This window comes from Rutidosis leptorrhynchoides, chromosome 6 (assembly GCF_046630445.1).
Source record: "Rutidosis leptorrhynchoides isolate AG116_Rl617_1_P2 chromosome 6, CSIRO_AGI_Rlap_v1, whole genome shotgun sequence".
In the NCBI taxonomy this organism is placed as follows: Eukaryota; Viridiplantae; Streptophyta; class Magnoliopsida; order Asterales; family Asteraceae; genus Rutidosis; species Rutidosis leptorrhynchoides.
Window position 1 is genome coordinate 344,386,854 of NC_092338.1, and position 16,458 is coordinate 344,403,311.

Below are 16,458 nucleotides of genomic sequence, written 5' to 3' on the forward strand. Positions count from 1 at the left end.
GATTCATGATGGGATGATTTTTACGTTCGGCAATACTATTTTGTTATGGGGTATATACCGTCGTAAGTTTCTGTTTGATGCCTTTCTCTTCAAAAAATTCTTTAAACTCGGTTGAGTTGAACTCACCGCCTCTGTCTGTGCACAAATATTTGATATTTGTGCCTGATTCATTCTCTACTTGTGACTTGAATACTTTAAATTGTGAAAATGCATCTGACTTCTCAGAAAGAAAAAACACCCAACTTTTCCGTGAGAAATCATCAATGATATAAAAGACATACCGCTTGTTGCTATTCGAGGGTGGCGATATAGGTCCACAAAGATCAGCATGTGGTTGTTGTAATCGTTCACTGGCCTTCCACGAACTTTGCTTGGGAATTGGAATTCTATGTTGTTTTCCTTTCATACAAGATTCACAATGCACTTCTTCATCTACAACATTCGTAACCCATGTACCATGCTCTTTGAATACAACGTGCGAAGCCCTTTATAAATTAAGTGTCCATAGCACTGATGCCATAACTTGGATACATCAGTATAGTTTATCTTCAAACACTTCTCTTCGTCAGCTTCATTTTCATTAGTGTACAACTTAAACATTCGATTTGTGGACATGGTTAAGCTCATTATTTTACCTTGCTGATCATGAAAGATATTACACATGTTGTGTTTGAAGAGTATTGCCAAACCTCTTTCTTGCAATTGTCCAACACTTAATAAGTTGTTATTTAACTAGGGAACATAGTACACATCTTGAACCACATATTTTATGCCACTGACTGCTAATGAAACTGATCCTTTTCCTTCAATCTGCACCCTGCTATCATTTCCCAGCCTCACCGTATGCTTGAAGGTCTCAGCCAATTCAGTAAATGAATCATAATCCCCACACATGTGATTCGAACACCCCGAGTCCATAAACCATACGTTGTGCATGCCATAGTTTTTAACCTTCTCGTAAGTCATCAGAAGCATGTGATCATCATCAACATAATTTGCCTCATTATTCCATTTGGGGCATTCATATTGAAAGTGACCCAAACCATGGCAATTATAGCACTCATTATAGATTTATCGAAGCTATTTCGACCACAACCACGTCCCCTTCCACGATATGAACTTTGACCCCTTCCTCGTCCTCTCATTCCTGAATGATCGTCTATTTTTAAAGCATGATCATCACTTTCAGTCACCACTCGTTTAAATTTTTACTCATGAACTACAAGTGAGCTTTGTAGTTCATCAATAGTCATCTTTTCGGTATCCTGTGTTTCTTCGATTGAGACGACTATGTAAGTAAACTTCTCAGTTAGCGTGCGTAAGATTTTTTCCATAATTTTTGAGTCCGACATCTCTTCGCCATTACTCCGCATTTTGTTGGACACCGACATCACCCTAGTAAAATAAGCAGCCACACTCTCATCATTCTTCATAGCCAAAACCTCAAACTCTCGACAGAGAGAGTTTAATAGTGACCTTTTTACCCTCGAATTTCCACCAAACTTTGACTTCATCGCTTCCCAGATTACTTTGGAACTGTGTCGATCCAGAATCTGCTCAAATAACTCCCGTTCTAACGCCTGGAATAAAATATGCTTCACTTGATGGTCCTTCATTCGATTGCTATAGAGTTGCTTCTGTTGTGCATCATTCAACGTGATTCCAGGCCTTGGTTCTCCTACCCCTTGCTCGACAATATACCACAGACCCTTTGCCTTGATCAAGTTTTCCATGAGTTTGCTCCATTGGTCGTAATGACCATCGAATTTTGGAATTTGAACGAGTCTCCTGTCTTCTACCATTTGATTTGAAGAGTTTGTAGTATAGTGATTTTGCGAAATGTGAGCTCTTGATACCAATTGAAAGGGATAACTCTAACAATGCTAATATTACTGGAATTGCTTGCATTATTAACTGAAATCACAAGCTATTATATAGCCAGTAGAAAGAGTAAACCACAACATGCCATTCCAAGAATATTGGGATCATGGCCAAATAATAGGACTACTAATTCAAATAAAAAACAAAGACTTCTATTTCCTAAAGAATCGGACCAAACAAAACTTATTCAAACAAAAACTTATTCAACAACAATAGACAAGTGTGGTTGCGAAGAACGGGCAGTGTAGCTCACTAAGAAGATTGTGAATCTAATAAGTCTCAGCAACCACGTTAGCAACGCCACGATGATATTTAGCCTCCGCACTAGATTGAGATGGCGTGTGCTAATGCTTCGAGGACCAAAACAGTAATTGTTGCCAAGAAATATGCAGTAACCAGATGTAGATCGACTAGTGGTAGGGCATCTTGCCTAGTCAGCATCAGAGTACGTAAATGCAATAAGAGAAGTCTTGGATGATGAAAACAGCTGAAGAACTATATCAAGTGTACCCTGAACATACCTCAATATCCTTTTGAGATCCGCAAAATGGGGCTCACGAGGATCATGCATAAATAAGCAAATTTGTTGAACAACATAACAAAAATCTGGGCTGGTGAACGTGAGGTACTGGAGAGTACCTGCAAGGCTGTGATAAAGAGTAGGATTAGACACAGGGGTACCATTAGCTATAAGCTTGGGGGACCATTAGCTTTAGAAGTAGAAACAAAAATTGAAAGTCTCACTTGTTTACCAAGCTAACAAGCATGGCAAAGCACGAGAGACTTCGTTTTAGAACAAACTATTGCATTATCAGAAATAAGGCGACAAAAGACATCACTTCTTGGATGGCTGAGACGTTGGTGCCAAGTGGTTGTATGGTGAGAAGAGCCCGGAGTGCGTTTTTTGATCGTTCACTGTTTTTGCTTTGGTTTCTTCGTTATAACTCTGTTACCTTCGATTCTTGTGCCATTGCATTTGCTTTTACGAGATCTACAAAATAAGCCAAGAAAAGGTATTTTTTGATCTTTTTATTTGATAATGTTTTCTAAATGGGCAGTATAACGCGGTTAAAATCATGACTTTTAGCGTATTATTATGTAATCCACACTTAGGATTTTGCTTGTCCTCAAGCAAACTTTTGTTATGCCTCTAGAAGATAAGGTTTTTAGAAAGTTCTCATATCTAGTAGGCAAGAATGTGCTATCTATTAAAAATATCAAGTATTTCACTACTTATATGGTGTCAAGTGTAGGATCTATTCGGATCATAAGAGTTTGAAACATATTTTTGACCAACGAGAATTGAACAACCGTCAACATCGGTGGATCTATTTGTTGAAGGATTATGATTGCGAGATACTTTACCATTCGGGTAAGGAAAATGTTGTTGCGGATGTGTTGAGCCGAAAGAGTCAATATCCGGCAATACGAGTGGAATCGTTGCACATGACTATTACTAACGATTTCCTTGTAAAGCTTGGGGAGATCCAAATTGAAGATTTTGTTAACAACAAGCATGAAGAGTGAATTATGGGGTAAACAGAGTCTATTACTTTAGGCCCGCATAGTTTGTTTTCATTTCAAGGTAGAGTGTGGGTGCCTAAGATGGGTGATTACCGACAAGTGCTACTTGATGAAGCACATAAGTCAAACTATTCCATTCATCCGGGTGCGACAAAGAGGTACCTTTATTTGAAGAAGGAGTATTGGTGGCCCGGAATGAAACGTGACGCGCTTAAGTATGTTGAACAATACGTTACGTGTTTGCACGTTAAGGCCGAGCACCAAAAGCGGTACGGTATGTTGCAACCGTTAGAAATCCCGAAGTGGAAGTGGGAGTACATTACCATGGATTTCATTACAAAGCTACCAAAGACGACAAGAACCCAATTTGATACAATTTGGGTAATAGTTTATCGATTGACGAAGAGTGCATTGTTTTTTCCCATCTGGGAGACGATATCGTCGGAGACACTATCAAAGTTATTTATCAAGGAGGTGATATCGAGACATGGGGGTCCTATATCTATTGTTTCGGATTGGGATACTAGTTTCACATCTCGATTCTGAAATAAATTTCATGAAGATATGGGTACACAATTGAATATGAGCATGACGTATCATCCTCAAGCGGACGGTCAAACCGAACATACGAATCAAATGTTGGAGAATATGTTACGGGCGTGTGTTATTGATTTTGGCGGTAGTTGGGTTGAGCACTTGCCCTTGGTGAAATTCTCGTACAATAATAGTTATCATGCTAGTATCGGGATGCTACCGTATGAGATGCTTTATGGTCGAAGGTGCCGAACTCTGGTTTGTTAGGGTGAGATGGGTCAAAAGGAAGTCGGGAGTACCGACTTGGTGCTAGAGACGAATTGTAAGATTTAAATGATTGGGGCTCGATTTAAGGTGGCGCAAGATAGACAAAAGTCGTATGCCGATAAATGTAGGTGACCAATCGAATTCCAAGAAGGTGACATGGTGATGCTCAATGTTTCGCAATGGAAGGGTATTATTCGGTGTCGGAAGCGGGGAAAGTTAGATCCTCGATTTTTTGGGTTGCTTACAAACTAGAGTTACCCGAAGAGCTTGCAAGAATTTATAACACATTTCATGTTTCCCATCTCCGTAAGTGTCTTATGGATGACTCGACGTGGGTGCCATTAGATGAGATTTTGTTGAATAACAAGTTGGAGTATGTTGAAGAACCGTAACCATCCTTGATGAAAAGGTTAAGATGTTCCGTAACAAGGAAGTGAGAACGTATAAAGTGCAATGGCGACATAGAAAAGGGTCGGAGTTTATGTGGGAACCCGAAGAGTTTGTGTTGGTGTATCTTCTGGCTTGTCATGCGGCGTGGATCGCGAGGACACGATCCGATTCAAGTGGGGGGAGAGTTGTAACACCCTGTTCTTTTTACACGTGTTGACTTAGACGTCTAGCGAAGCTTTGAGGTACGATTTTGATCTTTATTACACTTATACCTTAACCCCACTTAATATTTAAGTTAATCGAGCAAGTTAAACGCTGGAAACCCAACATCGCGATCGCAATTGGGTCCATCGCGGTCGTGATTCTTCAACAAGAAAAACAGTAAGTTTGTTAGGCTAGCTTTGCGGTCGCAACCATAGCATTCGCGGTCGCGATATGGCGTGTTTCAGTCGCGATTCGCATAATCGTGGTGGCGAAATAGAGTTAATTGTTGAGCTGTTTTTCTTGGAATGTGCATCGCGATCGTGATTGAGAATGTCGCAGTCGCGATTCAACTGCATTTTTGCCCATCTAACTCGTTTTTGAAGAAGGTTTTAAGGGGTGTTCTTGTCTTTTCACCCTAGGGTCGATTTTAAGGCACAAAACTGACCACAAGGCTCACTAAGAGCTTATTCTTATCCACTTGAACATTTCACTTTAGAGAGAGTGAGAGAGGGCTTGAAACCCTAGAGTGAGAAAGTTTAGATTTAGAGAAGAAGAAGCTAGTTTCCATCAAATCAAGTTGTCTTCTTATTGGATCTACCTAATAATCACCCCTTGATGTTGTGATAAGCTTTAATTCCAACTCTTAATGTTTAATTGGAGTTATGATAAGTGATTTTTTATGGGTTGGGTGTGAACTCCATTTTCATGAAAAATGGGTGATTTTGGGTATGATGCTAGTAACTAAACTTAAGGATTCATAATCTAGGGTTTTAGGTTACAAATTGGTGTTGTAAGCCTTAAGAGTTGATTAGAACACTAACTCACTTAGTTGTTAGTGAAATGGGTGTATTAGGGTTATGGGTGACCCAAATACTTGTATAAGCCTTGAAATGGGTCAAATGGGTCAAGGGGGTGTATTGTGACCCAAACTAGCATTGTGAGATGTTTATTGCTCAAAATTGTGTTGGTGTAGTTGGACTTTAATCACTAGCCATTAGAGAATTAAAGTGGCCTTGACCTAGTATGAGTGTCATTAATGCCAATGGGTCATAATTGCACCTTGAGTCATTAATGCATTAGGGTTGTAAGTTGGTAAATAGTCCTACTTGCTTGTGTGTTAAATTTGTGCAATTAATGTAATAGGTACATTACATTGAAGGTTGCGGGATTGGTTTGTCTACTATCAAAGTATTAAGGTGAGTGGAATAGTTATATATATATGTGTATATAATTTATTTTCTTGTGGGCTTATGGTTAGTGTTATCCATGCGTGTGGATTCACTACAGTGTTATCCATGCGTGTGGATTCACTAAAGGGGTTAGTGTACACTAACGATCAATGTGCGAGTACCAACGGTCATTATGCGAGTACCGTTCCCTTGTGTGTGTGTGTGTGTGATATGGTTAACCATGGTTATGTGTTGTAGTTTAGTATATTATATTGTATCGACTATATGCTATTGGTTATGCTAGTTTGCGGTATTGAAGGTTATTAGCTTTATACTTTGAGATGGTATGCTAATTAGATTGCTAGCATGTATGCGGTGATTGTGTAGGTGATTGCAAGTAAGTAGATTATATATGTATATGTACAATTGTTGCATTCACTAAGCATTTTGCTTACCCTCTTGTTGTTTACTCTTTTTAGGTTCCAGTGTGGACAAGGGCAATGGTATTCTTTTGGATTAGATACCTCCATCGAGTGGGCTATTGGAGGATATTTTTTGGATGCAACCTTGTTGGGTAGTTTAACCCCAAACGACATGCTCGTGTTTTGTTTAGCAATTAAACTCAAGGGTCTTCATTACATTTTGAATTGTACTAAACTCTAATACTTGAAGCTTGAGCGAAACCTTTTATGATGGTGGTTGTTTATTATTCGAGAAACGAAATTGGATATTGTACAATGTCACTAATGTTTCAAAAAAAAAAAAAATTGTCGGGTTAAAGACGGGTTCTTACAAGTGGTATCAGAGCATGGTCTAAGAGATTTAGTTGACTTGAGATAGGTGCCTAGACTTAGACCTTATTGTGTGTGGGGTTTATGCGGGACTTGTAGGATGCGGGCCGGACCAGAATTGATTAGTGCCTTAGCATAGGTTAACTAACAATGTGATAATTATATTGTATTGTGTTTGCAATTGTCGAGCAAGGTATTCGTTGTACTAGCGAGTTGGTGTGACGTGCTTGCGTAACAATGACTAGCTACCATTGTTACGGGTTCAAGTCGTGTCAAACAAGTGATGTACGACGGGTGTTGAGCAAGATGGGGCGGTATGGCATGTGAATTGTTTTCATGTGTATCGTTGTTTAACCTATTTCATTTTTATAGCATGAAGACGAAAAATGATCATGATAATTGATAGTTTGAGCAGAGGGGTATATAAAATAGTTATTAAATTTTAGCAGGAAATACTATTAAATACGATACAATTTTACACAAGATATTTATTTATTTAGAGAATGGATATACTTAAACCTTGCTACAACACTTATAGGCAGTGTACCTAATCGTACAGTAGTGTAGTTTTTAGTAAGTCCGGTTCGTTCCACAGGGAAAATCTTTAAACAAAGCTTAACGCTATATTAGTTTACTTTTATAAAAATACAAATATATATATATATATATATATATATATATATATATATATATATATATATATATATGTAATATTATTATTATAAAGGGGGGTTTTTACCGTTTAATGACCGGTTTGTCGATTTTAAAACTTTAGTCGCAGTTAAAACCAAATGTAAAATAATAAATAAATACAAGACTTAATTTAAAGCGTAAAGTAAATAACGATAATGAAATTGCGAATAATAAAAGTGCGATAAAATAAACTTGCGATAATTAAAAAGTACGATAATTAAAAGTGCAATTAAATACAATAACAATAAGAATGCGATAATTAGAAGTGCAATTAAATATAAAATAAAGGAAATTAAATATGAAATAAAAGAATTATGCTTATTTAAACTTCCGTAACCATGATGTTTGACGTGTTGATTTTAGTTTTATGCCCATGGGTTAATTGTCCTTTGTCCTGGATTATTTAATATGTCCGTCTGATTTTTGTCCATAACAGTCCATCATTCATAAATATAAAGTGCGAGTGTCCTCGTCAAATTATCCTTATTCCCGAAGTCAAATATTCCAACTAATTGGGGACTTAAACTGTAACAAGATTTTAATACTTTGTTTAATAATTACACCAGGATGTCGACTGAGTGTAACCCAAGGTTTTAATATTTTGTTATCAATTATACCAAGTGTCCTTGTACATAATTTCACCCCTGTTTTAATTATTCTAGTGGCTATTAATCCATTCCCGTGTCCGGTTAAATGAACGATTATTCGTACATATAAATACCCCGCCCATCGTGTCCGATCGAGTGTATATGGTAATTTATAGGGACGCCCAATTGTAAATCTTTATATTAACATTAACAAACTATCATTTAGTTAAACAAATATAAAGCCCATTAATAGCCCATAGTCTAATTTTCACAAGTGTCGTTCTTTTGTCCAAACCCCAATTATGGTACAAAGCCCAATTACCCAATTTTAGTAATTAGCCCAACATCATGATTACTTCGTTTTAAATAAGCATAATAATAACTTAGCTACGAGACATTAAATTAAAAAGGTTGAACATAACTTACAATGATTAAAAATAGCGTAGCGTTACACGGACAGAATTTCGACTTACACCCTTACAACATTCGCTAACATACCTTTATTATTAGAATTATAATTAAAATTAAAATTAAAATATAAATTATAAATATAAATATTACGTATATAGATAGAGAGATGGATATATATGTTATATTTTGCGATCAGAATTCGTTTGCTTTTATAGGGAGTTTTAGTTTTTGGGTCTCCGTGACTTGCGGCCTTTTCTACCTTCAAACTCCGCGAGTCGCGGAGTTTGAAATTCCAGCTCACCAACTTTGGAGTCTTTCTTGCCGACGGATTTTTTTATTTATATAATATATAAATAATTATAAGAATTATTTAAATATTATATTATATTTATGTGCATAGTTGACTTGTAATTTTTAGTCCGTTGCGTCGAGCGTTGAGAGTTGACTCTGGTCCCGGTTCCCGATTTTCGAACGTCCTTGCGTACAATTTAATATCTTGTACTTTGCGTTTTGAATCTTGTACTCTTGTAATTTCGAGACGTTTCTTATCAATAATTGGAACCTCTTTGATTGTATTTTGTACTTTTGAGCTTTTTGGTCGTTTGCGTCTTCAATTCGACGAATCTGTCTTTTGTCTTTACCTTTTATTATTTAAACGAATATCACTTGTAAATAGAACAATTGCAACTAAAAGCTTGTCTTTCTTGAGGAATAATGCTATGAAATATATGTTTGTTTTTAGCATTATCAATAATGGAAGTCCGAGCGTCGAAGGCGAATTCAAAGCAAAGTTGGAGGCCATCTTGGCAAAACATAATGCAAATTTTCTCGCGAATGTCAAGAAAGTATTTCAAGAATCGGTTGATGAACAAGTGACCGACAAAATAAAAGAGCAAATGGGTACTATCATCCAAGAAGAGTTTGATAAGAGGTTCCCTAAACCCCAAGGTGTGAATGCCGAAGTTGACTCGGGTGACGTGGGAAGGAGGGACTTCCTCTACAAGAACTTTAAGATTTCCCAACTTCCCATCTTTGATGCTGAAAGGGACTCGTTCAAGAGTCCTCGTTGGATCTCCGATATGGAAGGGGCTTTCCGCTCTAAGGAATGCCCTCTTGATAAGAAGATGAGGTACGGAAGTAGCATGTTGAGGGGTGATGCAAAGTTATGGTGGGATGAAAAAATTCGGATTTTTGATGAGGAATAATTCATGGGTTTGACATGGGATGAGTTCAAGACGGAGTTCTCTAGAGATTACCGGACTCAAGCTGATCTTTCAAGGCTAAGAGATGAGTTGCGTGCTTTGAGGCAAGGGTTTATAGATTTGAACACTCTCAGCTCCACTTTCTTATCAAAGACCCAATTTTGCCCGGAGTATGTCAGTAATGATTGTATGTTGATGGAGGACATTTATCGAACCTTTACTGACCACTTTCAAGAGAAGATTAGTAGGGGGTCGGTGAAGTCTTTTGATGAGTTGTTTGATGTGGCTAAGGGTTTTGAGTCACTTGTTCCGAGAATGAGTGACTTCACTTTTAGCAAAAGAAAGTTTGAAGCTACAAGCCATTCTAACAAGAAAAGCGAGAGTGCAACCGAAAGTGCCGGTAGTGTTAAGAATGGCAGTTCTAAAGAATACAACCTTCGGTGCTATAATTACGGGCAATATGGGCACTTAGCTCGTGATTGCACGAACCCCTCTTCTAATAAAATCACAGGTTTTAATTGTCAAAAGGAAGGGCATCGAAGGTCGGAGTGCCCCGATTTGCGTGGGGACCAAGTCAAGAAGCTCGAAAAGGCAGCGGGTACGGCTAGTGGGCAAAATTATTTGATGACTAATGATGAAGCCAAGAAGTCCAGTGAAGTTGTCTCAGGTACTTTCATGGTTAACTCTAATCCGGCAAGGATACTATTTGATAGTGGTACTAATTTTATGTTGTGTCTCCAAAGTTTGTGTCTAAGCTTAATAAACTGCTAGCTAAGTTAAGTCATCCGGTGGAAGTAGAAATAGCGGATAGTAAGACGGTGCTAGGGGTTGATGTGTGTAGAGATTGTGATGTCGTGTTTGGTGCCGAAAACTTTAAAATTGACCTTATCCCGATGACCTTGGGTGAGTTCGATGTTGTTGTTGGTATAGATTGGCTCGATCGTTATAGGACCAATAATGCATGTCATGAGAAATTTATTCGTGTGAGGACCCCAAGTGGGGGAGAGTTAATTATTCATGGTGAGAAACGAAGAAGACTTCGGCCATTATGCACTTATGCACGGGCACGTCGGCTCCTTGGTGTTGGTGGCATGGCGTTTCTTGCACATGTAGTCGATACTCGTGAAGAGCCTCCATCCATTCGTAGTATTTCGGTGGTGAACGAGTTTGAGGATGTATTTCCGGACGAGTTGCCAGGTGTTCCGGTGGAAAGACAAGTGGAATTTCGCATTGAGTTAATTCAGGGGGCTACCCCAATTGCTAAAACACCTTATCATTTAGCACCAACGGAAATACAAGAGTTGTTGAATCAAACCCAAGATTTTCTTGAAAAGGGTTTTATTCGACCGAGTGCTTCACCATGGGGTGCTCCGGTCTTATTCGTAAAGAAGAAAGATGGTAGTATGCGGATGTGTATCGATTATCGGGAGTTGAACAAAGTGACGATCAAAAATCGTTATCCATTGCCTCGGATTGACGATTTGTTTGACCAACTTCAAGGCGCAACTTATTTTTCTAAAATTGACTTACGGTCCAGTTATCACCAAATGCGGGTCCGTGAGGAAGATATTGAGAAGATGGCATTTCGAACTCGTTACGGGCATTTTGAATTTGTAGTAATTCCTTTTGGTCTTACGAATGAGCCTGCAGTATTCATGGGCCTTATGAACCGAGTGTGCCAACCTATGTTGGACAAGTCAGTAATTGTGTTCAATAACGACATACTTGTTTATTTTAAGAGTATGAAGGAACATGAACATCATTTACGCAAAGTGTTGAAGACGTTGCGAAAAGAGAAGTTGTATGCTAAATTCTCCAAGTGTGAATTTTGGCTAAGGGAAGTGCAATTCCTTGGCCATATTGTGAATGAAGAAGGTATTCAAGTAGATCTGGGAAAGATAGAAGCGGTAAAGGGTTGGGAACAACAGACTACACCAACGGAAATCCGAAGTTTTCTCGGGTTAGCCGGTTATTATCGTCGGTTTATCCAAGACTTTTCAAAAATTGCTTCTCCATTAACTAAGTAGACGAGGAAGAATGTAAGATTTAATTGGGAGAACGAGCAAGAAATTGCTTTCTAATTATTGAAAGAGAAATTGTGTCAAGCTCCGGTGTTGGTGTTACCAGAAGGAATTGAAGATATGATGGTTTATTGTGACGCTTTAATCAATGGGCTCGGGTGTGTTTTAATGCAACGGGATAAAGTTATCGCTTATGCCTCTAGACAACTAAAGGAGCATGAGAAGAGAAACCCGACTCAAGATCTTGATTTGGCGGCGGTGGTTCATGCTTTGAAAATTTGGCGCCACTACTTATATGGTGTCAAGTGTACGATCTATTCGGATCATAAGGGTTTGAAACACATTTTTGACCAACGGGAACTGAACAACCGTCAACGTCAGTGGATCGATTTGTTGAAGGATTATGATTGCAATATACTTTACCATCCGGGTAAGACAAATGTTATTGCAGATGCGTTGAGCTGAAAGAGTCAATATCTGGCAATACGAGTGGAATCGTTGCGCATGACTATTACTAACGATTTCCTTGTAAAGCTTGGGGAGATCCAAATTTAAGCTTTTGTTAACAACAAGCATGAAGAGCGAATTAGGGGGAAAACGGAGTCTATTACTTTGGGCCCGTATAGTTTGTTGTCTTTTCAAGGTAGAGTGTGGGTGCCTAAAATGGGTGATTACCGACAAGTGCTACTTGATGAAGCACATAAGTCAAACTATTCCATACATCCGGGTGCGACAAAGATGTACCTTGATTTGAAGAAGGAGTATTGGTGGCCCGGAATGAAACTTGACGTGGTTAAGTATGTTGAACAATGCGTTACATGTTTGCAAGTTAAGGCCGAGCACCAAAAGCCGTATGGTATGTTGCAACTGTTAGAAATCCCAAAGTGGAAGTGGGAGCACATTACCATGAATTTCATTACAAAGCTACCAAAGACGACAAGAACCCAATTTGATACAATTTAGGTAATAGTTGATCGGTTGACGAAGAGTGCATTGTTTCTTCCCATTCGGGAGACGATATCATCGTAGACACTATCAAAGTTATTTATCAAGGATGTGATATCGAGACATGGGGTTCCTATATCTATTGTTTCGGATCGGGATACTCGTTTCACATCTCGATTCTGATATAAATTTCATGAAGATATGGGTACACAATTGAATATGAGCACAACGTATCATCCTCAAACGGACAGTCAAACCGAACGTATGAATCAAACGTTGGAGGATATGTTACGGGCGTGTGTTATTGATTTCAGCGGTAGTTGGGATGAGCACTTTCCTTTGGTGAAATTCTCGTACAATGATAGATAGCATGCTAGTATCAGGATGCCACCGTATGAGATGCTTTATGGTCGAAGGTGCCGAACTCCGGTTTATTGGGGTGAGGTGGGTCAAAAGGAAGTCGGGAGTACTGACTTGGTGCTAGAGACGAATTGTAAGATTGAAATGATTCGGGCTTGACTTAAGGCGGCGCAAGATAGACAAAAGTCTTATGCCGATAAACGTAGGTGACCAATCGAATTCCACGAAGGTGACATGTTGATGCTCAAGATTTTGCCATGGAAGGGTATCATTCGGTGGTGGAAGCAGGGAAAGTTAGATCCTCGATTTATTGGGCCATTCAAAATCTTGGTTCGAGTTGGCAGGTTGTTTACAAACTAGAGTTACCCAAAGAGCTTGCGGGAATTCATAACACATTCCATGTTTCCCATCTCCGTAAGTGTCTTGCGGATGACTCGACGTGGGTGCCATTAGATGAGATTTTGTTGAATAACAAGTTGGAGTATGTTGAAGAACCGATAGCCATCCTTGATGAAAAGGTTAAGATGTTGCGTAACAAGGAAGTGAGAACGTATAAAGTGCAATGGCGACATAGAAAAGGGTCAGAGTTTACGTGGGATCCCGAAGAGTTTGTGTTGGTGTATCTTCCGGCTTGCATGCAGCGTGGATCGCGAGGACGCGATCCGATTCAAGTGGGGGAGAGTTGTAACACCCCTTTTTCTTAAACGTGTTGACTTGGACGTCTAGCGAAGCTTTGAGGTACGATTCTGATCTTTATTACACTTATACCTTAACCCTACTTAATATTTAAGTTAATCGAGCAAGTTAAACGCTGGAAACCCAACATCGCGGTCGCAATTGGGTTCATCGCGGTCGCGATTCTTTAACAGGAAAATCAGAAAATGTGTTAGGCTAGCTTTGCGGTCATAACCATAACAGTCGCGGTCGCTATATGGCGTGTTCCAGTCACGATTTGAATAATCGCGGTCGCGAAATGGAGTTAATCGTTCAGCTATTTTTCTTGGAATGGGCATCTCGATCGTGATTGAGGGTGTCACGGTCGCGATTCAGCTGCAGTTTTGCCCATCTAACTCATTCTTGAAGAAGGTTTTAAGGGGTGTTCTTGTCTTTTCACCCTAGAGTCGGTTTTTAAGGCACAAAACTGACCACAAGGCTCACTAGGAGCTTATTCTTATCCACTTCAACATTTCACTTTAGAGAGAGAGAGAGGGCTTGAAACCCTAGAGTGACAAAGTTGAGATTTAGAGAATAGGAAGCTAGTTTCCATCAAATCAGGTTGTGTTCTTGTTGGATCTACCTACTAATCACCTCTTGGTGTTGTGGTAAGCTTTAATTCCAACTCTTAATGTTTAATTGGAGTTATGATAAGTGAGTTTTTATGGGTTGGGTGTGAACTCCATCTTCATGAAAATTGGTTAATTTTGGGTATGATGCTAGTAACTAAACTTAAGGATTCATAATCTAGGGTTTTAGGTTACAAATTGGTGTTGTAAGCCTTAAGCATCAATTAGAACACTAACTCACTTAGTTGTTAGTGAAATGGGTTTATTAGGGTTATGGGTGACCCAAATACTTGTATAAGCCTTGAAATGGGTCAAATGGGTCAAGGGGGTGTATTGTGACCCAAACTAGCCTTGTGAGATGTTTATTGCTCAAAATTGTGTTAGTTGGTGTAGTTGGACTTAATCACTAGCCATTAGTGATTTAGAGTGGCCTTGACCTATTATGAGTGTCATTAATGCCAATGGGTCATAATTGCACCTTGAGTCATTAATGCACTAGGATTGTAATTTGGTAAGTAGTCCTACTTGCTTGTATGTTAAATTGTGCAATTAATGTAATAGGTACATTGCATTGAAGGTTTCGGGATTGGTTTGTCTACTAGCAAAGTATTAAGGTGAATGGAATAATTATATATATGTGTATATAGTTTATTCGCTTGCGGGCTTGTGGTTAGTGTTATCCGTGTGTGTGGATTCATTATAGTGTTATCCGTGCGTGTAGATTCACTACTCTTTTATGCGATGGAGACCACATGTGCGTGAAGGGTGGTTCGGTAAGTGCGGATGTCCACCTAAGGGGGTTAGTGTACACTAACGGTCAATGTGCGAGTACCAACGATCATTATGAGAGTACCGTTCCCTTGTGTGTATGTGATATGGTTAACCATGGTTAAGTGTTGTAGTTTAGTATATTATATTGTATCGACTATATGCTATTGGTTATGCTAGTTTGCGATATTGGAGGTTAATTGCTATATACCTTGAGATGGTATACTAATTAGATTGCTAGCATGTATGCGGTGATTGTGTAGGTGATTGCAAGTAAGTAGATTATATATGTATATGTATAATTGTTGCATTCACCAAGCATTTTGCTTACCCTCTCGTTGTTTACTCTTTTTAGGTTCCGGTGTGGACAAGGGCAAGGGTATTCTTTTGGATTAGAGACCTCCATCGAGTTGGCTATTGGAGGGTATTTTTTGGATGCGACCTTGTTGGGTAGTTTAACCCCAAATGCCATGCGCGTGTTTTGTTTGGCAATTAAACTAATGGGTCATCATTACATTTTGAATTGTACTATACTCTAATACTTGAAGCTTGTGCGAAACCTTTTATGATGGTGGTTGTTTATTATTCGAGAAACGAAATTGGATGTTGTACAATGTCACTAATGTTTCAAAAAACAAAATTCTTTTGTCGGGTTAAAGACGGGTTGGGTTCTTACACATAGAATGTTCGATTAGGGTCCTGTCTATACTTGACAACAACAAAGGGGGATTTAAGGGTCATTCGAGTTTAACTCTCCGGTTCGGTGTACCGTGAATAACCCCTTGTGAGATGAAGATATAGATAGAAGTGGTTAAACATCGACTCACCATCATCGGGATAAGCGGTAATTAATGGCTTAGGGTAGGTGTTAGGATTTATGCTCGTGGAACATTACCTGTAATCGTAAAGAGACTGTGTGACGTGTTGTAAGTCTAGTAGCGCGGGTAAGAGTTGCGCTATGTTAATAGCGTGTGCTAGGAGATTGTTGCTTCTCTTACTAATAATAGTATAGGTGTAAATAGAGGTGAGTGACTTGATGCTTCGATTGCATCTAGGTCTTTTACTTATAGTCGTAATATGCTTCGCCTATTGGTGCCATGTGTCGTGCATTACCCTTTTCGGTTTGTACAAGCGTGTTTGTATGGTGAAGAGACCGGGGAACAGTACTTGGTACTATATATCGGCTGTCTGTACCTTTTGGTGACTGTGGAGACCATGTTTTGCGTGTGTCTTGTGTAGTGACCCGAACTTTTCCATGTTTATATATATATTAAATGAAATTGTTATTTACATGATTAAGTGTTTCCAACATGTTAAGCAATCAAACTTGTTAAGACTTGATTAATTGAAATAGGTTTCATATAGACAATTGACCACCCAAGTTGACCGGTGATTCACGAACGTTAAAACTTGTAAAAACTATACGAT

General features: G+C 38.9%; 1 protein-coding gene across 1 annotated transcript; it reads right to left on the reverse strand.

Moving 5' to 3' along the window:
* Positions 1-1,208: 1,208 nt before the first annotated feature.
* LOC139854763 (uncharacterized) lies at positions 1,209-1,802 on the reverse strand. The gene has a single exon (XM_071844047.1). It carries the CDS (start codon positions 1,800-1,802, stop codon positions 1,209-1,211), a length of 594 nt encoding a protein of 197 aa, XP_071700148.1.
* Between the last annotated feature and the right edge of the window lie 14,656 nt (positions 1,803-16,458).